Genomic DNA, 23,079 nt, shown 5'->3' with positions numbered 1-23,079 from the left:
GATATTATTGTAGATAAGTACTCTTCTAGAGCAATCAAGCATGATTGATTGATTGATGATTATCATTTTACCGACGCAATTCTAAATCGCCCTTTCAAGAGTATAAGATCAAAAAAAAAAATTATAGAAGTCTCCGAGAAACAACAAAACGTTCCAGTTAATTTGACGAGAAAAAATTGAGATCGGTATACATCCAAAGAATTAGGGATCGGTAGACATCAAGAGAAATTGATCACTGAGCCGTATGAGGTTGAGTAACCACGACCGGACCATGGTACAAGGACCACTTGTAGTACTTGAAAATTGAAATGATGCTTGAATTGAAGTCTGCGGTGATACTTTGGTTGGTTTAGGTCTATAACGACGATTCAGAAATATCTATAGCGACAATTCATACAACTTTACCTTCTACCATGACCCATATATGATCTATGATAAAGTGGGATGCCATCATTCCAAGAATCCAAGCCACAAGTTCACAACTAATAAAAGTGCATTCAAGAATACCATGATACCTAATTACTTAAACATTTTCAAGTCACCAAAATATCCAAAAGACAGTCTTATTACATGTCAATTTGCTGCTTCACCAAAACGAAGCTGAAAGCTTTATAGACCATCTAACAACCTCACTCAAAATGCTGTTTACAGTAGGACTGGAGTGGCAGACCTGAAACTAAATAGCAATTCCCTTTGTTTTTTCACATGTAAGTGTCCCCATATCAATACGCAGAGCTGAATGCTAATGCGGGATGTGACATAACTTTAATTCCTGCCTGTCAATTTCATGAGGTGCCTGTAAGTCTACGCCTTTAGATGAGGCATACCTCACACCAATAATTAAATAACTAAAAGATGCCACACAATTTTCTTATTATTATTTTTTTTCCCTTTGAGAATGAAAGCTTAAACTATTAGCTGTCTTGATTTGGTGTCAATATTTTTGTTTATCCTAGTTAAGAAAGTTATGGCTTCTGATGTCACGATGAATTCATGGAAGCACATTTTCATGAGGTCAAGAGGAAACACCAGTCTACTAAAATTAATTTAGCTTTTAACGTCCGCATACTAAATCAGAATAAGAAAAGAAGATTTAAAAAAAAAGAAAGAAGAAAAAAGGAAAACCAATGACCAACTCACTTTGATAGAAATACTTCCACATGGATGATAGAACTCAAACGATAGAGCTCAAACATATAACCCAATCACAATTCACAATCGACTGTAAATCCTATTACACTTCTTCTGAAAATTGTTTTACTTCGACAACAACACTTTGGTGTACCTAAGGGTGTTTGTAACCCATTTGACCATATAGCAGAGAACACTTGTATCAGAACTCAGAAGTTACATTGAGCTACTGTAAATAATGCAATAAAAGTACACACACACACACACACACATATAAATGAACATACCTTCAGGCTTCAGGGGTTGACATCTTTACCGCTCTGCATGAGTCATGATTGCAGAGTCCACATACTTCCCACTTGACACAGTAAAATTTCTGGACTCAAGATGGATGGTGTCCTAACTTCAGTAAGATTGTTAGGGCTTATTGGAAATCTGGAATCTATCAAAGATGAACTACAAAAAATGAAGACCAACCAAAAATGGACTATATACTTGAAGGAAGAGGAGATTAATTGGCATCTCTAAATTCTAATAGTTTGAAACAGTAGCATCTATACAAACTTTCATAGATCATTGATTAGATTCTTTATTTAGTGAAAGAGATAGGAAAGAGATGAGATGGTTCTTATCAAGGCATTAATTCATAAACCTAAGCACAATCAGTTTATGAAAGATTAGAACCAATTACATATTTAAATAATTGAATTATTTAAACCGGACTAGCTCAAAGGAGTAAACTTTTTACCTTGTAATCAAATTAGCAGGTTGCATTACAGCAGGAGACATTCTGGATGTCAAACTTAAGTCAGGCAGCTCGAATGTTGGTCAAAACTTACCTCAGCATGCACCCAAAAGATCAAGGACACTCTTTGCTGATCTTTCCTGCATAAGACATCATTATAATACATATAAAGGATAGTCCCAAATGGGAAACAAATGAAGTTCTAAAATGAATGATACATGCAACATCAGGCAATTTTGATTACAGAGTGACCACATGAATCAGGTCCAACAAAATACATTCAACGTATATTAGTTGAAACATAAGACTGTGGGTCCAAGGAATCAAACCCTTGAGGAATAAAGGTGAGAAATGGGATTGCAACATGTTTACAATTGACAGTTGTGAAAGACTTTACATTCATGGTTAAGTATCAAAGAATCACCAAAGATGTCAACTGGATAATCATATACCTTGGGATAGGTTGATATGCATTTCTGTACTGAGGAGGAGATTCCACATTCAGACCTTCTGGTATTCCTCTGCCAAGTAGTTTATCTTCTTCCAATTGTGGGTTCTCACTTCTTGACAAAGTTCTAATAGAAATCATCTCTAAGTTGCAAATGTGGAGGTAATCTATAACTCACATGACAATGCTCTTGCACTACTTTGCAGCTAAAACTGTCAAAAACTCTTGCAGAGCCTACCCATATCGTGGTCTGTTAAAATCTACTCATAGTTAATTTCTCAACAAAAAAAAAGCTCATAGTCAATTAAATTTTTAATTGCAATTGATGCAATCATCCAAGTGAATGCATTGTTGGAAACTAAAATCATAGATGAGTAAACTTATCATGCACATTACCTGGACCACTTGGTCAGGAATTATATTGAAAACGCAAACAGGCTTCCAAATTGCAGTGGTCAGAACTCCAAATTGGAAAGCATAAAGATGCACATTCAACAACAAGCTTCAGAAGTTGGAAGATCAATACCCCAAATGTAGTGTTATCAACTAAACTGGAGTACATAACTGACTAGGTTTTGTTGCACTCCAGCCTTGATCATTTGGCTCAAAAGCTTCACAGATTCTTCCATATTTCCTTGCTTATAAAGACCATTGATCAATGCAGAATAAGTGATTATAGAGGGAACAATCCCTTCTAGAATCATCTCGTCTTTAAATTTAAAAGCTTCAACAGTATTGCCAGTTCTGCAGTATCCATCAATCAAGATATTATAGGTAACAGCATTAGGAGCTAACCCCTTCTTGCAAAGTTTATAGAAAAGCCTCTGCGCTCGATCCAATTCTCCTGCTTTGCACAAGCCATTTATAAGAGCATTATATGTGGTAATGTTAGGAACAAGATTCCTTCTCAGCATTTCATCTCGTAAGCTGAAAGCCTCGTTCACATTACCAGCAGCAGCAGTGGCATGAATCAGGGTACAATATGTGAAATTGTCTGGAGAAAAGCCACTCAGTAACAAAGCTGATAAAAATCTTCTTGCATCACCAACCTTCCCTGATTTGCAGATTCCAAAGATAGCAATGTTGTATAAGACATTGTTGGGAAGACAGACACTTTTAGCACTTTCATCAAGAGAATCTGCAAACTTTTGAATTTTGCGTTGGGTAATATCACCTTTTTGAACTGGAAAGGGATCATAATGTATTAACTTCTGCAACAGAATACTTGCTTCATCAATCCTTCCAAGCCTATACAGAGTACTGATAAATTTGCTGCAAATAAACAAATTGGTGTCAAACCCTTTGTCAATCATCTCAAAATATGAACTAAAAGCTTTATCCAGCATCCCTTCATTGCACCAACCAGAGATAAGGGCTCCATATGTTACAGTATTAGGGGATAGTCCCCTTGTCTGCATCTCAGCAAGAAGATTCATCACTTTACTTATATTTCTACACATAAAAACACCACTGATGAGAGAATTGTACATTTCAATTGAAGGAAATATTGCCTGGCCTTCCATCAAAGTTTTAACTTTGAAAGCTTCTTCAACATTCCCAACTTTGCAGTACCCATCACTCAGGGTTCTATAAGTTATCTCATCAGGTAAATATCCTAGCTCCTTCATCTTATTGAAGATCTCCTCCGCTTCAACCAATTTCCCCATCTTGCATAACCCATTAATCATTGTATTGAAAGCAAACCGGCTTTTCGTAAAACCCTTTGCCAAAATATCTTTCCACAGAGTTATAGCGCCGTCAAGATCTTCCTTCTTGAAAAACCCATCAAGCAGAGAACAGTAGCTAACCTCATCAGGAGCCAACCCTCTTTTCAACATTAAATGCCAAAGGTGTAAAGCATCATCAAAATCATTTGCTTGACATAAACCCTTGAGAACGGTATTATAAGTTACCACAGTTTGATGGATTCCTCCCTCAGGCATCTCATCGAAAAGCTTCAATGCTTCACTCGTCTGACCTTTCCTACAGTAACCATCCATCAGGGTATTGTAACTATAAGAATCTGGCTTTAAGTTCCATGATCTCATATGCTTCAATACTCCCTCTGCTTCCCAAACTTGACCAAGCTTACAATACCCGTTGATCAAGGAGTTGCAAATGATAGTATTCATTTTTAAACCAATCCTCAACAACTCATCATGTATCCTACTAGCATCATCCATTCTGCCAGCTTTACAATATCCATCTACCAACACACCATATGCACGCTCATCCACAACCACTGGCTCCTCCTCCTTTATATTGCGAAGCACCTCCTCTGCTTCCTCCATCTTACCTTGCTTGCAGTAAGCCTTCATCAACAGTGTACAACTCACCACATTTCTCTTAATTCCCCTTTCAGACATCAACCTCAACACCGATTTCGCTCCTCCAACATCTCCCAAACCAGCATACCCATCAATCAAACCATTGTAAGTCACTACATTCAACTCAAAACCCGAACTCTCCATTTCTTTCACAAACTCCGCCGCTCTGCTCACTCTCCCCTCTTTACAATATGCTCTCACCACTATCGAACACGTATAAACATCCGGAACAATCCCCAACCTAACTATCTGCTCATAAACAAGCAATGCAGTGTGACATTCACCACTCCTGACTAAATTACTCAACAAAGAATTACAAGACCTCAAACTCGGCATCCTACCGCACTTCCCCATATTATCAAACACATGTAATGCATGCTTTGTCATGCCTTGTTCAGCAAACACCTTGAGAATCATATCGAAAACCGTGGGAGAAAATGTAAACTCCCTATAAACCCTAACAAGCTCATTCCAGACCACGAAAGCCGGATAATTACTCTTACAGAGAGCAACCAATTCATTCAAATAGGCTCTGGTTTGATCGTACATTCGAGCCCGAGACAAAATATGAACAATTATACAGTAGGACTTGAGATTGGGCCTGAATTTCTGTTGCTTCGAGGCCAATTTGAAAAACTCTAAGCAGGCGTTAGGGTTTAGCTTCAGTTTCCGGAGAACGGTGTTGAGGAGTTGGTCGGAGAATTCAAAAGAGAGGTTGTTAAGGGCGTCGTACCGTTGGAGGACGAGGAGGCGGGAGATCCGGTCGAGCAATTCGGGTCGGGTCAGCTTGTACTCGTCCCGGGGCTTCCAGTGGAGTCCGGTTCGGGACGCGTGGAGTGGTCGGCGGTGGAAGCAGTAGCGCCTGAGCATTTGGTACCGAGAAAGGAGAGTCTGTGCCGCCGGAGTTGAATCATAGCCGCGAAATTACATACTTGGCCATGGAGATGGAGCTCAACTCTGAACTGTGAAAGTTTCCGAGTCACTGCAACACTGAGCTCAGAGAAGACTGGGTTTCTCATTTTCGAAGGAGAATTGGCCTTTGAAGGGAGAAGGCCCATTTCACTAAATCGCCATATGGGGAATGCAACACAGATTTGACCCGGCCCACTAGGTTACAAACTCGGCTCCGGACACTCAAGTGGCTAGTTGATTATATAGTCGACTGTCGTTAGTTGGATTTAGATCTAACGGTAAAAAATAATAAATACGGTTGGAATGCTCATTATTTTTTACAACTAGATTTAAATCTAACAACAGTTGTGCATAACTGACTCTTATAATCTGATGGGCTGGGCTTTTTCGTGGGTCTTTTTCTTATCATGTGCAGTTGTGCACTATGGTTGAAGATAGGGAGCTTCTATTCATACCTTCCAAATTTAGCATTTGGACATCCCTACTTAATAGACCTCCAACTTACTTTTACAAATAACCAATTTGCTATCATTCGACCAAAAAAAAAAATTTGCTATCTACACCTCTCTAATTTTCCTATAATGCTCATCATTCAATAAAATCAATAAAAGACTTTTTTTTTTAGATTATATTCATACTTTAAAAAATCAGTAGTTGGATCTCCTTCAGTATTTGAAGATTTGGAATTGCAGCAATTTTTTTTTTTTGGAAGTTCATCCTCCATATACGAGTAACAAAGGTGCTAGCACTTTTTCAATGAATTGTCGACTCTTGGTTACCGTAGGCAATAATACCATGTTTGTTCATCATCTCGTACAAATACGTTTTCCAAGTATTATTTTCATTGCATTTAGGGGTCATTGTCCCTAAACTGATTCTCTCCTACTTGTTTCCATAGCAGCTTGAAATGAACACGCATGGTCTTTTTGTTTTAGATATGTATGAGATAGTGGAGGAAATTACAATAATCAACCATGAGTCTAGTGCATTCTCCATAGATTTATATCAGAGAGTCGAATTTTTCATCATATCTATAGAATAGTTCCACATAAAATTGCTCTGCACTGATGATGTGCGGGAAGATCTTGTGGACAACTACCCATTGCTGTGTTTGTCATATAAACGTGCTGGAGTACTGCTTTTTGTCGCCGCTCGTTCACATGTTTGATTTCATTCAGAATGAGTAGGGCTTCATCAACTGAGGTGTCTTTGTATTTCCCATTTTCTCTCCTTTTATTTTTTATTTTTTTTATAGCGCAGTGATAGATCTTGTAAATTGTCAGCTATGTGAGCAACGAAGTCTATCACTTTACGAAGACAAAGTCAAATTCAGAAAATTTTGACTTTAACGTTAAATAACATTTGGCGATATATATTTTAGGGTTTACATTGGAGGAGAAATTTTTTCCCAAGTTGAAGACTATTACTGTTCGTAGAGATAAGAATGAGAATTTTTTCCTTATTTGTGTCTTTCTTGGTAATTTGACATGAGTTGACAAAGTCAACTATTACTTGGAAAAAGTGAGAGGTCCAAATACCAATTTAGAGGTATGAATAGAAGCTCCCTTGAAGATATGGGGAAGTTTCTCAGTATTTTTCAGTTTTGACCTATGCTGCAGCTTGATACCTCTTCAGTTGCACAAGGAGTCATTACAATGAAAATTCCTGTAAATTCCAATGCAAGTGTACCAACATCTACACAAAGTCAATGTTTTCGAGTTTCGGTCAATTGCGCACCTCCGACAGAAACTACGCTGCACTTTCATGTGGCATGCAGATTTATATATAACGTAGGCACTGGTGAGCTGCAAGATACTGATTATCAACCTTTGTTTCTTCTGTCTAGAAATGAAGATCAAGGAAAATGGCTCAAAGCCCTACAAATGGTTTTTCACTGGTAAGAATATGTTTAAGCTAAACCTCTCTTTCCGTGCTTCAAAACCCAAAAGCCATAGCCCTTCTTTATCTTCATCTCTTCCTACTCAAAATTGTAACAGTGTCGCAAGAAATGAGGAGCTTGCAAAAGTTTTTGATCATTTTGACACCAACAAAGACGGTAAGATCTCAGGCGACGAACTTCAAGCTTACTTCATGTCAATTGGGGAACCCATGTCCACTCATGAGGCTCAAAGTGTGATAAAAGAATTGGACAATGATGGTGATAACTTGTTGGAGTTTGATGACTTCGTCAAATTGATGAGGCGAGAGGATATTGATGCCAATGAAAATGACGATCTAAAGAACGCTTTTGAGATGTTTGAAGTTGATAAAGGTTGCGGATGCATAACACCAAAAGGATTGCAAAACATGTTCAATCGACTAGGAGATGCCAAATCCTATGATGAGTGTGTATCCATGATCGGTGTCTTTGATCTTGACGGAAATGGAGTCCTCGATTTCAATGAATTTCTGAAGATGATGATTTCAACATGAAATACCGAGTGCTTGTGTGTTAAAAGATTTTCTGTTTTCAAGTTTCTTGGTTTGATTTGTAATTTATTAATTGAGCCATGTTGAGTTTATAATGCAAAACGTGAATTTGATCATCTTGTAATCGACTGGCATCATCAGAAGTTCTGTAAACATGGTGACAGGAACGCAATGTAAATCAAGTCATCAAGTAGATGGGCAACAGCCAAAATCATAAAAATGAGCATTCAATCCATAATTCTCTTTCGAGTCAATTCCTATCAACTTCGGCCTTGGTTTCTAATATGAGAAGGCCCGGTTGTGATTCTGTGGAAAGAAAAGAAGCACCACAGTATTCAAGGACTGAGTCCTCAATAAGGAAAGGTCCCTGTCATTCGAATATGGTCTAGGGTCCTTCTAAGCCCGTATTTATTCACTGCCTGTTGACCAGCCCTATATCCGTCTCCATATACCGGGGAAATATCTACTTCGATCTGGTGCTTAAAGAACTCACCAATCTTCTTCTCAAACTGAGATCGTGTACCCTTCTTTGATGAATTGGAACTGGAGGACGATGATGATGTAGATGCAGAATTCCCTTCTGAGCCAGACATAAGCTCGGCATCTAGCCACATGTGAGCTATAACCTGACAGATACCTTCTTCAACATCTTGACTGAGTCGATAACCTTCAAGAAAGCGTTAATTATTAAGTCATTGCTTTGCACTTGGACGGTCATATTTCATGTTTGCAAGTCTTGTTAAGAGGAAAGAAAACAAACAAACAAATGGACTGATCTGAATAGTACCTTTAAGCCGCAGCCATGCATGCATCATTTCATGTGCTAGGATAGACCCAGTCAGCAACCTACATGCAGAAGGTTCCGGTTATCATCCTCATTATATATCCAGAGAAACTCAGGAAATGCTAATACATGAGGTGTCAGAGGCTTGTCTGTCATTATGGATTGAAGATTTACCTTGGAAGACCATACAATATTAGAATTGCTGTCACCTCACAGAGACGAGTTAGTTTGTAGGGCTCTGTTATCATGTCCGTGGCTCGGTTTCCTGCCCCAAACTTTGGCCGCCTTGAAATCTGGTGGTTCTCAGATAAGATAACCAACAAAAAGATATCAGTTTGGAACTCGACCCAAATAGAAACAGAACACAGGATTTAAAAAATCTCTTACTGTGCTAATAGTCTGTTCCTCAGAAAGGCAGAGCCCTCTGGTCTCAGGCATGTGATAATGGCCCTGAAAATGACCAGTTCATATAAGTCAGACGTTATATTGTAACACTTCGGAAGAACAGACTTAACACATAAATGATACATGGACAAAGATGTAAGTGTAACATTTGAACCATACAATCATAAGAAGCAATTCCTAAAATTCTCAACAGACTTGTACACGTGTTTCTATGAACTAACCATGTCAAAATATCGCATGATATTTATATGCATGTTGAACAATTAGCAATGTAAACTTCAGATGACAAGGTGTGACTCTGTAAAGGGACTTATAAAGTCATCAGAGACAATTGGAAAGGTCCCATATTAACAATGTCCGACTTTCCAAATCTAACTATGGCAAGCTTTCTTACTTATCATACTAAAAAGTAAAAACTGATTAGAACTGATTGCCCTTACATTTCTTTCTCCTTCTCTCGCTTCATTTAGTGCTTCCCTTTCAACCAAGAGTAATGGAACTTGCTGCTCCACTTTCATATTCAAACCTTCATAAAATTCCTGTATATCAAGATATAGGGGTTGGCATTCGCTGGTATCCATGATTGCAGAGTCCAAACACTCTAGACAGAGCTTCCGACCATCATTTAGATTTATATATGCTGTGTCCCGTGCCTGCAGGTAGTGTACATATATACATCTTATTTCTCTCTCTTTTTAATGGTTTTGAAATAATCTGGTCAATTTTTTTTTTCTCGTAGAAGTAAAGAACTTTGGTGCAGTGAAGTAATTTATTTCAACTGACCTCCATTCGCTCACAGCTGCAACACCGAGGAGTATTATCATGTTCATGAGATGGGCAATATTTTTGAACCCAAAATGGATGTGCCCTATATTCAATAAGACCAGCAGGGTTTGTTGGAATCTGTCAAAAGATATATATTACAAAAGACGACAACTCACAATTAATCAAATAATTGAAGGAAACAAATGTCAGATTGGAATCTTTAGACTATATTGTTTGAAACATAAGCCTCGCTGCAAAATCAAACTAAAGGAGGTCTGTCAAATATATCCAATCTGGCAATTCCGTCATTTATCAATGATGTAGAAATAGCAAGATGTACACACTTGACACTAAAATTGAGCTGGTATATTTCTTTTCTCAGTTAGGTAATTCAGCACTCTTATGTATTGGTAAGAAAAGAAACACACTAACTAGAACTAATTCTTTGGTTTTATAAGTTCTGATAGAACCAAAGGAATATTTTATGGATATTGGGATACTTACAAAGTGCTTGCAAACATCACATTTTGGATGGTAGCTCTCCTTATAGCAAGATTTGTGGTAAGGGTAATTCCCAGATGTAGAAAACTGCATAAGATGAAAGATAGTAAGCTTATTTAAACAACCAAAAATAATAAGCCAGTGCTGAATGCAAGAAGAAGACCTAAGCCTCCAGATAAGCATAAGCATAGAAATAAAATCTACTTTATGACTTAGGGATTTAATTTATCTTTCTTTTCATTTAGTGTTGCTATTGTTTATTGTGAGATTCCTGAAGTATCCCTAAATATCATACCTCGTAATCGGAAATCGGTACATTGCATGCACGGCACCGGAAGCATTCTGGATGCCAAAATGCATTCAGGCAATTCAAATATCGTCCAAAACCAATCTCAGCATTGCAACCGGCACAAATCCTACCAAAAAGAATGAAAACACTCTATGATCATATTAAAGTGAAGCACAAAACTACACCAGAATAAATCAAATAATACATAATCCCAAGTCGAAATTAATGTGAACTTCCACAAGAAATTATCACTTCATCAACAGACAGCTTGCTGTTCTTTGGTTGATGTAAAGAATGCAATGACATTCCCAAATTCCATAATTTATGATGAATAGCTTGTTAATAACATCCCATCAACTCAAGTTTCTTTCTTTTTCATTCTTAATCAGAATGCCTTAACCTACACACGACACAATTAGCTCAAGAGAAATCAATACCTGGACCCCATTGGATAGTACATGGGGATAGGTGGATATGTATGTCCATTTCCATATCGAGGAGGATATGCATTTCCGTTTTCATATCGAGGAGGAAGTGTATTTCCATTTCCATTTCCATTTCCATATCGGGGAGGATGTGTATTTCCATTCTCATATTGAGGAGGATATGTATTTCCATTTCCATATTGAGGAGGATGTGGATTTCCTCCATATTGAGGAGGATGTGTATTTCCATTTCCATATCGGGGAGGAGAGTCCACATTCAAACTTTCTTGTAAGGCTCTGGCAAGTTGTTCATCTTCTTCCAACTGAGAATCAAAATCTAACCACAGGTATAAAATTCCGATTAATACGTATATTTGTACCATTTGACAGCAAAATGATTGATTATCAATAATCTTCATGCAATACATAATTCAAAATGCCAGTGGACAGATTATCGTATTACACTGAATTGCAAAAATCCTTTTCATCTCTAAGATACAGAAGCCAATATATACCATTGAAAACCAAGAAACATATAATGCCTTCAGGATCAAACACAAAGAATCATGCAATTTGTAAACCATTCACTCACCAATCACATTTTTTCCTTTCTGATTTTCTTCTAAAAGAGATAATGCAATAGCACGGTCTATATCTTCATTCTCATTTTCTGGCCAGATGTCCTACATTCAGTATTCCCAAGACAAAGTATGTTAAAAAACTTCAAGCAGATAAAAAGAAGACTAAAAAGAAACATACTTTTCCAACTAAGACCAACAAACTTATAGATGTTATTACCCCTGAACAAGAAGGACCATCGGTATTTGGATCCCCTCCATAGTTTTCATGACAATGCTCTTCTGATATTTTGTGGCTGGAGCCTTTGAAAATCTTGCTGAGCCAACCCATTATGTGTAATGTTATGTGCTCATAGTATATTAACTTTTTAACTGCACACAAAGCAACCATCTAAGTTGATGCAATATGAACAACTAAACCAACAGATGCTGTACAAGTTCAACATACAGTAAAATCCATAACATTTAATGTAGTATTGACTTCAAAGTAAAGAAAAAAAGAAAACTATTGCGTGGATATTGGGAAAAACAGTTCATACTATCAAGGAGAGTTGAACTAGATGCAAAAGAGTACAAGTAAATAAATATACGCTGGCAAGCATGACCTATTCAAATTTCCAACTTTATCACCTAAAATTCAACAAACTGGGTTTTACAAATGTTGCACTCCCAAACCCAACAACTGGGTGCTCAATGCCATTGAATTCATCTTCAAAAAGCATACAAACAGAGACTAACAGAATCAAAGCAATTCACCCACCACGCATTTCTGCAACCCCAGAATGTTCCAGCTAAAACTTGCAAATTCAGAACTAAAGGTTTCTCAAGTCAATTATTACTCAACATCTAGACATATATAGAGGTGAGGCAGAGAGAGATTCTTCCAGTTCAACTTGTCCATAAATTAGATAGACATAATAAGTTTAATCTCAGGTAAGAGAACCAAAAAAAGAAAGGCAGAGAATCAAATAGTGGAGAAGTGACTTACCTTTAAGAAATCAATGAGAGTGCAACAATGGTGAGAGCTAGCAGAGCAGACCCAGATCAGATAAGATCCCAACTTGATCAAAAGCAACCATTTTTTTACAGCTCATCATCACAATTTTTTGTTTTTTACATACACAAACTCATACAAGCCCGTTCCTTTCTTCCTTTCTGTCTTCTTTTTCTTTTTTTCTTTTTTGGGTAAACAAAATAATCTATACAAGAAACAAAAGCAAAACAAAGAAAGAAACTTTAAAATTCAGAGGGAGAATCTGAAGAAAACAGCAGAAAATGGGGAGGAAGACAATTCAATATCCCATTAACGTGTAAAAGGACTGCCCCAAAATATGAACAGTGTATTAGAAACAAAGAATGGAGGAGGGTATGAACTGTACGCAAGATTTCAAAGTCAATATATGAAATTAAAAACCAAAAAAAAAGAGGCGCAAGATTATACGAACTTTGATTGACTTTTATTGTCTTGACCCAAAAGGGATTGACGAAGCTTCATCAAACCCAGTTGGGCAATCAAAAATTCTGAAGCACCCCCCTCCCTCTTTTTAACTGTTCCACCAGAAACACCCAACAAGGTTCTTAACTTGAAGAATAATCGTAAAATAAACAATTGCTTTTCTTTTTTTTTTGTATTTTCTATTGTTTCATGGTTGAATTTTTGTAATTGTTAAAAGGTTTTGGGGCGCTTGGCGAATTGGCGTCGTGTCGATGAAGTGAACGGACGTGGGTTTAGACTTTTAAGCCAAAAAAGAAAAAATTAGCTGAAAAGTTGGATTTTGTGAAGATATTTATGATCTGAGCATTATGGTAATATAACAAAGCTAATGAAAAAGTGGAAAGAATCTGAAAAAAGAAGCTGAAAGATTGGATTTGAAGATGATTCCAAACTCACCTATTCCTCAGTTGTCAAAAAAAAACTCACCTATTCGTCCCATTAACAATCTTGGCATCAAAGAGAAAAAAGATAAAAGTAAATCCAAGGACATAAATTGTATGCAATGCATGATCTTATTGGTTTTTTTTTTTGGGTGTGAATCTTAACGCTCTCCATGCATGTTTAATTATTAGTGACTCGTTCATTGAATGCATTGTTTGACCTTGTTTAGTTTAATTTGTCCCTAATAAGATAATTAATATTTCAAGTGTGAATATGGAAAAACACGCGTCAATTTCCCACGTGTCATTTGCTTTTTTTCATTTTGTTTTGTTTTATTAACAAGTGTGGCCCTCTGCCACAAAAAATGAATCATTAGCAAGTATGACCATATCAATCCATAGAATTAATGTTCAGCCAATCAACCATGCATTTAATTTAGTCCTTAATGTACTATTAATTTGTCGCATTTCTTTGGGGCAGATGGAAATGAGGGTCAAATGGTCGGATCAATTAATTAAGAGTGAAGTAATTGAATTTTCGATATCTTTGCTTCTTCTTATTTGGGAAGTGGATGTCATGATCGCGCAATTGCAGAAAAAGTCGATGTTACATTAAACACGTAGTTGATTTGTACAAGCTAATAATCATGATCATGATGGATTTGGTTTGTTTAGTTTCAAACAGATGTGAGCTTTGACTGGCTTATGATCTGAACTGTGAATTTCGTCCATTGATTCGTACGAGTGTAGTGTCGCATGGAACTCGTCTATGCCTTCCTCCGTCTTGAACAGAATCCGATCGGTCCACGATGGCACTCTCACCTTATAACTTGTGTCGTAGTTGCTACTTCCAACGTCGTATTTGTAAGTGGGTTTGAACGTTATCGTCCCCTCGTGGTATCCTTCGAAGATCTCTCCTCTTTCGGCCTCTTGTAATAGTTGGTCATTGCTGGTTAGTAGCTGCATCAAGTTAGGTGTGTGAGTTCATATCAATATGCATGTATTCATAATTTGGGAGAGAATTAATGAAGTTGAGGAATATTTACTCCGTGAAGATCTTTGTTTATCAGTTTTCGTACGGAATGAGTTTCAATCCCTTGTATTCTATAGTTGAGATCTCCCAACCAAACAATGATTTTGGGAGGTGAAGCATAAGGGTTCAAGTTCTTGGAAAAAAGAGATTCTGATACGCTCTTGTATTCTGAATTCCTCTTCCCCACATTGTGAGCATGAGCTGAAATATACATCGGACAAAAATAACTAATAAATACTTGCCCTAACAAAAATAGAGAGGGCCGGCAGACCTATTTTCAAGCGCTAAAAGCTTTTAGTCGGAGATGGATCGAAGGAAAAACAGTGAAACAGATCAGAGAGCCGTCGATACCAGAGAGATGGCAAGAGATGAAGACCATCGGAATGCCTTTATAGTTGATGCGGATTCCCACAGCTCCTTTCTTTCTCCCAATTAGCCCTCCACATCCCCCTACTGAAACCTTATCGATCTTCATTTCTGTGTATACGCCATCATCATCGTCATCCGATATGTGCATCAATCATATAAATATTTCAAAATTAACTAACTAGCTAGATCACAGTGATTAGTACGCTAGCTACGAGATAATAATTAATAAACTCGTACCTACGTACGTATATATATATATATATATATATATATATATATATATATATATTATATTTGATCATGACCTACGTCTCTAGTTCTAGCTCACCTCTGAGGAAGAAATCTGAGCCCTTTGGCCCAAAGATATACAGGTGTATTGATTGCATAGTGGCTTTTCCTAACAAGCTGTTTCATATCAGAAAATAGGAACAAAAGGCCAACTTATAGTTAAGTACGATGAACATAAGTATACGTAGACAACAGCAAAAACAATGACCGAAATAAAACACGTACTAGTGTTATCTGGCCGGAATATTGATCGACTTACATATGAGAGTCAAGAAGCGCTGTCTGCAACAGTCGTGAAATATTTTTCCGGGGCACTTCTTGCAGACCGATAACCAGAAGATCGAACTTGCGGTTGTTCCCGGCAACCATCTCCTCCAAATCTTGGTAACTGACTTGACCATTCATGTTCCAAGTAACCACGCAAATGCATAGATCCGAATAAGGAGAGAAATCACAAACGTGGTTGTCCGCTCTTACACTCTTTATTCCTTCATGATAATCATGATCATAACCTGCAGAACAAGTTACACCCAGCTGGTTGTGCTTTCTCTTCGAGTGCTTCAATCTTCCTCTGCAATAACATATTACAAATTAATTAAATAATACCCTGAAGTTTGAGGAGGGAATTATGAAAGAAAATTATATATAATAAGTACGTACCCTTCACTGCTATGCTTAATGGAGCTGGAATTTCCCATATTGATGATTATTATATATCTGCTGCCTTATAGGTTCATATCCCTGACTGATTCAGCAACACAGTATGTACTTTCCTTTTCTGCAGATAGCTCCAAACTGATTCGAAACTTACAGATGGTGCTCAGCTAGTTAATTATGCTAAAATTGGGGAAGAAGGGAGCTCGAGAGATATATATTTATTATTTGCATTTACTAAAACATGTGTTATTGACCTGGACTTACAGAATGCATGCATATATATATAGAAACCAACTGGCATGGATTGGATATCCCTTGTTTGGCGGTGCCATGTCTGATCTGAGAAAGGAAAGTCAAGCTTGCAAAACAGATTTGGATATGATATCTATGGTTAGCTTGTTAGTTTCTCCATGAGTTAGGTTAGACGATGTTGAAAATGCAGACAAGTTACAATCAAACTCGAAAACGACCATATATTACGTACCTTACCATATGATATAACTCAACGTCATCATTGGATTACCTGAAGGAATATATACACCATTCACGCAATGGCCATTGACCGGTAGCCATTTTTTGCTAGGCTGTACGCATTTTCCAATAACAGATATTTATGGCTTTAGAAGTTTCGACTACTCTAGACCGAATATTCGGGTTTCTTTAAAATGAATTGGATCTACTTTTACATGTAAAAATAGGCCCAAATAAGAGGGATTAGTATCATACATGTGTACTTGATGTTTTTTTTTTTTTTTTTTTAAACCCCACCCCATTCCCACCCTTGATGGAGCTCAAACTCCTGACCTCTTATATATGAGACCAAAGCCTTATCACCCCACCAAACACACACACCCAACATAAACTACTTGTGTACTTGATGTCAAATTAGGGATCTACTGTTACATGTAAAAATAGGCCCAAATAAGAGGTGTACTTGATGTCTATTATCAAGTTGTGTTACTAATTCGATCAGCGTCAGTTTAATATTAATGAATGTTTTTTTGGTGTTATCGGGTCTGGGAAATACTTAGTGAGCGAACCGATATGAAATGACGGTAGGCAAGAGGATGAGTTTGAAACTGATCTTGATGAACCTGTAAAATAAGAGGCATAATTAGAGGAGACCCCGACTAAAGATCCTTTGATGCTTAAGTTAGCTGAGTAATGTTGTTGGCAGATTAATGGTGTTAAAGCCTAAAATTATACATGATTTGGGAGATGTGACACCAATTTATATAAAATAAACTGAGAAGATGTATTTGTGAAAGTCTTAATATTATTATGGCATGTCATGGTATGTACGAGAGACATTTTCTGAATAGTGTATGCGTGCCACCGTAAAATTCAGTCGATATTCTTGACAGTCTTGGGCAGAGGCATGTGGTGTTGTGCGGAAGCGTAACAAACAAGGTATTGATATGAATTCAACAGTAACAAACAAAGCAAAAACACCTAATAAACAAACCACAAAGAACACCAAGATTTATAGTGGTTCACTCAATCAGTGTGATTGAGCTACATCCACTTTCGGAGCCGGCAAGATATTCCACTATGATCAATTTGGAGAAACATACAATTAGAGTTTATGAACAACTCTCTCTACCCAAATCCCCAATACACCCAAACCTATTAACTCTCTCTTTAGCCAAATAGAGAAGAAGAAGAATTCTTACTTCTCATATACAATACTTAACAACACCAACAACTAAGCTTAAGAAGCTTCAACTATGAAATTGCTAAGTCTCCAAAGAAAGAGGAAAAACTCTCAGAGTATTAAGGATGGCTTTCAATTTATGTTTCTCCCTTCTCTTCACTCTGCTCTCTCTGTTTCTCCTTTTTCTGCTGCTGCCGATATGGGAAATATATTACCCACACTCTCTCTCCAGCTCTTTCTTCAAAGCCGGATGCTTTCTACTTTTCTTCTTTTGCATGTTTTCTTTTTGACTTCTCTTTCTCTTTCTCTACTTTCTGCCAACTTCATTGTCTTCATATATATAATTAAAGCTAGCACATGCTTGGGATATATTCCATTCCTTTCGGCTGCCATGTCTTCAAGTGAAGACAACATCAACAATCTCCACCTTGGCTTCGCTTGATACAATAATATCACAAGTAGAATATCACATACCAATTTGCCGCTCCGACATCCCCGTAGGGAAGATCAAATGCTACGAACACCAATCAAGTTCAAGCAATGCTTGAACTTGCTCAATGGAACTGGTTTGGTCAACATATCAGCAGGATTTTCTTCAGTTCCAATTTTCAGGAGCTCTATATCACCATCCTCCACCAGTTGACGAATCTTGTGAAATTTGACATTGATATGTTTAGTGCGAGCATGAGTAACCTGGTTCTCTGCCAAATGAATAGCACTCTGACTATCACAATAGAGATCCACATAATCTTGAATTATTCCCAAGTCCTCAAGCAAACCACGAAGCCAAACTGCTTCTTTTGCACCCTCTGTTACCGCCATGTATTCAGCTTCTGTAGTCGACAAAGCAATAGTAGATTGCAAGTTCGACTTCCAACTTACCGCTCCACCAGCAAGAGTAAACACATAAGCTGTAGTAGATCGGCACTTATCCAAATCACCTGCGAAATCAGAGTCCACATATCCAACAACACACTGACTCATCTTATCCTGCTTAAACACAATTCCAACATCCACAGTACCAAGAATATACCGTAGAATCCATTTCACTGCTTGCCAATGACTTTTACCTGGGTTATGCATATATCTGCTCACCACACTTAAAGCCTGTGAAATGTCAGGTCTAGTACACACCATACAGTACATCAAACTACCAACAGCACTAGCATAAGGAACTTTAGCCATATATTGCATATCATCATCAGTGCTAGGAGACATAGAAGATTTAAGCTTGAAATGAGAGGCAAGAGGTGTACTTACAGGTTTAGATTTATCAACCATGCCAAACCGTTGTAGTACCTTCTTCAAATATTGTTTTTGTGACAAACAAACCTTGCCTTTGGATCTATCTCTTTCAATTTCCATGCCCAAAATCTTCTTAGCTTCTCCCAAGTCCTTCATTTCAAATTCACCACTCAACTGTGATTTTAATTTTTCAATTTCCACATTGCTCTTAGATGCAATTAGCATATCATCAACATACAAGAGCAAATAAATGAAGGTCCCATCATGTAGCTTGCGAAAGTAAACACATGGATCATAAAGACTCCTAGTGTACTTCTGACCAAACATAAATTTATCAAACCGCTTGTACCACTGTCTTGGAGACTGTTTCAAACCATACAATGATTTATGCAGTTTGCAAACCAATTTTTCCTTACCAGCAACTTTGAAACCATCTGGTTGAGTCATATAGATCTCTTCTTTCAATTCACCATGTAAAAATGCAGTTTTGACATCAAGTTGTGCTAACTCAAGATCAAACTGTGCAACCAAGGCTAAAAGAATACGAATAGAAGAATGCTTCACAACAGGAGAGAATACCTCATTGTAGTCTATTCCTTCTTTTTGTGCATAGCCTTTAGCTACCAATCTAGCCTTGTACCGAGATCCTTCCTTTTTAGCAAATACCCATTTGCAGCCAATTGCTCTCTTCCCATGTGGTAACTGAACCAACTCCCAAGTCTTGTTCTTGTGAAGAGACTTCATCTCTTCATCCATTACTTTTTCCCACTCTACACTATCCGCATGTATCACAGCTTCTTCATAGGTAGAAGGAATTTCTTCTTCAGTAATTGGAAGTGCATAAGTTACCATATCATTTAGCCAAGCTGGCTTTGGAGCATTTCTTTTTCCTTTTGTAAGTGCAATAGGTCCATGTTGCTGTGGAGACTCTTGAGCTTGAGCGTCTACTTCAATACTTAAATCTTCATTTGTTGAATCATCTGGCTCAACTGTGGGACTACCTGGATCAATTGGAGTTTCATCAACTTTTTCTTTAAACTCCACCTGCTTCAAACTCTCTATGGTCATCTCCTGTTTTTGAGAATCAGTCTGTTCACTCTGATTAACCATAACAGCCTCATCGAATGTCACATCTCTGCTTACAATAACTTTCCTCACATCTGGACACCAAAGCCTAAATCCCTTCACACCATCATTAAATCCCAAGAAAATAGCCTTCTTGGCTCTCGGATCAAGCTTGCTTTCCCTGACATGAAAATAAGCAGCACAACCAAAAATATGTAAGTAATGATAATCAGTAGCAGGTTTTCCAGACCATACCTCCATGGGCGTTTTACCCTCATTTGCAGCAGTAGGCAACCTGTTGATGAGATGGCCTGCATATGTAACTGCCTCAGCCCAAAACTCTTTGCCTAATCCAGCATTAGACAACATACATCGAACTTTCTCCAGTAAAGTACGATTCATGCGCTCTGCTACCCCATTCTGTTGTGGTGTCTCTCTAACTGTGAAGTGTCTCACAATGCCTTCATCTTGACATAACTTCAAGAATGGATCAGACTTGTATTCACCACCATTATCTGATCTGAGCCTCTTAATTTTTCGACCTGTCTGAGTCTCAATCATCTTCTTCCACTTCACAAATATATCTAAGACTTCATCTTTATGCTTCATGGTGTACACCCATACTCTTCTAGAGAAGTCATCAACAAAAGAGACATAGTAGTGTTTACCTCCCAAAGATGCAGTTTTGGTAGGTCCCCACACATCTGTGTGAACATAGTCTAGAGCACCTTTAGTCTGATGAACTGCAGTACCAAACTTCACTCTAGTCTGCTTTCCCAATACACAATGTTCACAAAATTCCAACTTGCAAGTCTTTGCACCCTTCAACAAACCTTGCTTCACTAATCCCTGCATTGCTTTCTCACCAGCATGTCCAAGACGCATATGCCATAATTTGGTAGTATCTGCATCATCTGTAGTCTCAGAAATTGCTGTTTCACTTGTCACTGTACTCCCTTGTAGAAAATACAAGTTTCTATCTCTAGTACCTCTCATCATCACAAGTGAACCGGAGACAACTTTAGCAACTCCATTCTTCAATGTAACTGTGAGACCCTTTGATTCTAAAGTTCCCAAAGAGATAAGATTTTTCTTCAAGTTCGGAACATACCGAACATCTGTCAATTCTCTAACAACCCCATCATGCATTTTGAGACGAATTGTACCAATCCCTCTAGTTCTGCAAGGACTATCATCTCCCATCAAAACTACTCCACCATTTAGTTCTCTTAAAGTAGAGAACCATTCCTTGTTAGGACACATGTGGTGTGTACAACCCGAATCCAAAATCCATTTCTCAGAATAATCAAGTGCAGATGAGCTTGCCAAAGCAAAATCAATCTCATCCTCTTTAACATCATCAAAGGTAGATGAACAACTCAATGCAAAACCAAAATCTTCATCATCTTCAGATTTTGCAACATTCACTTCAGAACCCTTCTTGTCTCTAGTCTTCAACTTGGGACAATCTTTCTTCCAATGCCCCTTTTGGCGACAAAAGGCACACTCATCTTTTGCAGGAAATTTGCCTCTTGACTTGGAACGAGAATTACCTCTTTTTCCACCAAACTTTCTATCTCCAGATCTTCCTCTTACTACAAGTGCTTCACCTGTCACTTTCTGCAATTGCTTCTCCTTCTTTCGACACTCATTATTTATCAATGAATTACACACATCATCAAATTTCACAAATTCTTTTCCATGCAACAAAGTTGTAATCAAATGCTCATACTCGTCAGGGAGAGAATTTAGCAAACACAAAGCCTTATCCTCATCACTAATTTGCACATCTAAATTAGCCAAATCTGCAAGTATCTTATTGAAATCACTGATGTGTTCAGACATAGAAATACCTTGCCGATAATTGAATCGGAAAAGCCGCCTCTTCAGGTGAAACCGGTTTTCAGCACTCTTGGTCATGTATTGGTCTTCCAATTTCTTCCACAGAGCTTTTGCCGAAGTTTCCTTCATGATAAAGAACTTCATATCCTTTGCAAGACACAATCTGATAGAACCACAAGCCCACTTATTAATCTGCTTCCACTCCTTCTCACTCATATCTTCTGGTTTGTCTTCAAGAGCTATATCCAATTCTTGTTGACACAAGACATCCATCATCTCACACTGCCACATGCCAAAATTGTTTGTTCCATCGAACTTCTCAACTTCAAATTTGGCATTGCCAATTGATGGCCTAGTAGTCGACGATGAACCCGAACTCGAATTTTTCGTCATTGAATCCAATCAATACTCAACTCCCAAATTCAGAACCGAAGCTCTGATACCAGTTTGTTGTGCGGAAGCGTAACAAACAAGGTATTGATATGAATTCAACAGTAACAAACAAAGCAAAAACACCTAATAAACAAACCACAAAGAACACCAAGATTTATAGTGGTTCACTCAATCAGTGTGATTGAGCTACATCCACTTTCGGAGCCGGCAAGATATTCCACTATGATCAATTTGGAGAAACATACAATTAGAGTTTATGAACAACTCTCTCTACCCAAATCCCCAATACACCCAAACCTATTAACTCTCTCTTTAGCCAAATAGAGAAGAAGAAGAATTCTTACTTCTCATATACAATACTTAACAACACCAACAACTAAGCTTAAGAAGCTTCAACTATGAAATTGCTAAGTCTCCAAAGAAAGAGGAAAAACTCTCAGAGTATTAAGGATGGCTTTCAATTTATGTTTCTCCCTTCTCTTCACTCTGCTCTCTCTGTTTCTCCTTTTTCTGCTGCTGCCGATATGGGAAATATATTACCCACACTCTCTCTCCAGCTCTTTCTTCAAAGCCGGATGCTTTCTACTTTTCTTCTTTTGCATGTTTTCTTTTTGACTTCTCTTTCTCTTTCTCTACTTTCTGCCAACTTCATTGTCTTCATATATATAATTAAAGCTAGCACATGCTTGGGATATATTCCATTCCTTTCGGCTGCCATGTCTTCAAGTGAAGACAACATCAACATGTGGTCCTTTCCTACAATCCTGCAACATATGGTTGGTACCTTACTACATTGGGCCTAACTAGTCCCAAGTAGGCTGAGATTAATTAGCTCTGTAGGTGTTACCATGTATTTCATTTCGGCGAGGTACTCCCGTAGCTTGTTTTTAGAAAAGTGTATTGGCCTGGGATAGGTCG

General features: G+C 37.8%; 4 protein-coding genes across 15 annotated transcripts; 1 reads left to right on the top strand and 3 right to left on the bottom strand.

Annotated features, from left to right (window-relative positions):
- Positions 1-492: 492 nt before the first annotated feature.
- Positions 493-5,697, bottom strand: LOC133736496 (putative pentatricopeptide repeat-containing protein At1g19290). 11 transcript variants are annotated; one of them, XM_062164009.1, is made up of 6 exons: positions 2,721-5,697; positions 2,329-2,574; positions 1,880-2,016; positions 1,419-1,573; positions 1,141-1,285; positions 493-776 (listed from the first exon to the last, which is right to left on the bottom strand). In XM_062164009.1, the coding sequence occupies exon 1, from the start codon at positions 5,519-5,521 to the stop codon at positions 2,867-2,869; it is 2,655 nt and encodes an 884-aa protein (XP_062019993.1). In that variant the 5' UTR covers positions 5,522-5,697; the 3' UTR covers positions 493-776; positions 1,141-1,285; positions 1,419-1,573; positions 1,880-2,016; positions 2,329-2,574; positions 2,721-2,866. The 11 variants fall into 11 exon arrangements, with proteins under 11 accessions (XP_062019993.1, XP_062019995.1, XP_062019990.1 ...); XM_062164011.1 differs by having other exon boundaries at positions 1,419-1,534; XM_062164006.1 differs by having other exon boundaries at positions 1,419-1,530.
- A 1,693-nt stretch (positions 5,698-7,390) lies between these two features.
- LOC133738233 (probable calcium-binding protein CML41) lies at positions 7,391-8,095 on the top strand. Its single transcript, XM_062165699.1, has one exon. It carries the CDS (start codon positions 7,412-7,414, stop codon positions 7,994-7,996), a length of 585 nt encoding a protein of 194 aa, XP_062021683.1. The 5' UTR covers positions 7,391-7,411; the 3' UTR covers positions 7,997-8,095.
- Positions 8,096-8,156: 61 nt separating this feature from the next.
- LOC133738232 (protein DA1) lies at positions 8,157-13,455 on the bottom strand. 2 transcript variants are annotated; one of them, XM_062165698.1, is made up of 13 exons: positions 13,186-13,455; positions 12,729-12,939; positions 11,961-12,112; positions 11,755-11,845; positions 11,175-11,499; positions 10,744-10,864; positions 10,452-10,535; positions 9,966-10,085; positions 9,623-9,835; positions 9,165-9,227; positions 8,952-9,070; positions 8,781-8,839; positions 8,157-8,660 (listed from the first exon to the last, which is right to left on the bottom strand). In XM_062165698.1, exons 3-13 carry the CDS (start codon positions 12,069-12,071, stop codon positions 8,344-8,346), a joined length of 1,623 nt encoding a protein of 540 aa, XP_062021682.1. In that variant the 5' UTR covers positions 12,072-12,112; positions 12,729-12,939; positions 13,186-13,455; the 3' UTR covers positions 8,157-8,343. The 2 variants fall into 2 exon arrangements, with proteins under 2 accessions (XP_062021682.1, XP_062021680.1); XM_062165696.1 differs by having other exon boundaries at positions 12,729-13,455.
- Positions 13,456-14,204: 749 nt separating this feature from the next.
- On the bottom strand, positions 14,205-16,342 carry LOC133739570 (type IV inositol polyphosphate 5-phosphatase 11). Its single transcript, XM_062167351.1, has 6 exons — positions 15,966-16,342; positions 15,565-15,876; positions 15,346-15,422; positions 15,000-15,125; positions 14,662-14,849; positions 14,205-14,575 (listed from the first exon to the last, which is right to left on the bottom strand). Exons 1-6 carry the CDS (start codon positions 16,001-16,003, stop codon positions 14,267-14,269), a joined length of 1,050 nt encoding a protein of 349 aa, XP_062023335.1. The 5' UTR covers positions 16,004-16,342; the 3' UTR covers positions 14,205-14,266.
- Between the last annotated feature and the right edge of the window lie 6,737 nt (positions 16,343-23,079).

Source organism: Rosa rugosa, chromosome 3, assembly GCF_958449725.1.
Source record: "Rosa rugosa chromosome 3, drRosRugo1.1, whole genome shotgun sequence".
In the NCBI taxonomy this organism is placed as follows: domain Eukaryota; kingdom Viridiplantae; phylum Streptophyta; class Magnoliopsida; order Rosales; family Rosaceae; genus Rosa; species Rosa rugosa.
Note: the sequence above shows the minus strand (reverse complement) of the source record. Positions and strands in the feature narration are given on the sequence as shown.

What these genes read in the sequence shown, in the direction of transcription:
- LOC133736496 (XM_062164010.1), bottom strand. Translation starts at nt 5,521, where the DNA reads ATGCTCAGGCGCTACTGCTTCCACCGCCGACCACTCCACGCGTCCCGA.
- LOC133738233 (XM_062165699.1), top strand. Translation starts at nt 7,412, where the DNA reads ATGAAGATCAAGGAAAATGGCTCAAAGCCCTACAAATGGTTTTTCACT.
- LOC133739570 (XM_062167351.1), bottom strand. Translation starts at nt 16,003, where the DNA reads ATGGGAAATTCCAGCTCCATTAAGCATAGCAGTGAAGG. An exon ending in ATTAAGCATAGCAGTGAAGG is followed by an intron (nt 15,877 to 15,965) that starts GTACGTACTTAT and finishes ATGTTATTGCAG; the next exon opens with AGGAAGATTGAAGCACTCGA. An exon ending in CTCAGATTTCTTCCTCAGAG is followed by an intron (nt 15,126 to 15,345) that starts GTGAGCTAGAAC and finishes GCGTATACACAG; the next exon opens with AAATGAAGATCGATAAGGTT.
- LOC133738232 (XM_062165696.1), bottom strand. Translation starts at nt 12,071, where the DNA reads ATGGGTTGGCTCAGCAAGATTTTCAAAGGCTCCAGCCACAAAATATCA. An exon ending in CGAGAGAAGGAGAAAGAAAT is followed by an intron (nt 9,228 to 9,622) that starts GTAAGGGCAATC and finishes GGTCATTTTCAG; the next exon opens with GGCCATTATCACATGCCTGA. An exon ending in AGGAACAGACTATTAGCACA is followed by an intron (nt 9,071 to 9,164) that starts GTAAGAGATTTT and finishes GAGAACCACCAG; the next exon opens with ATTTCAAGGCGGCCAAAGTT.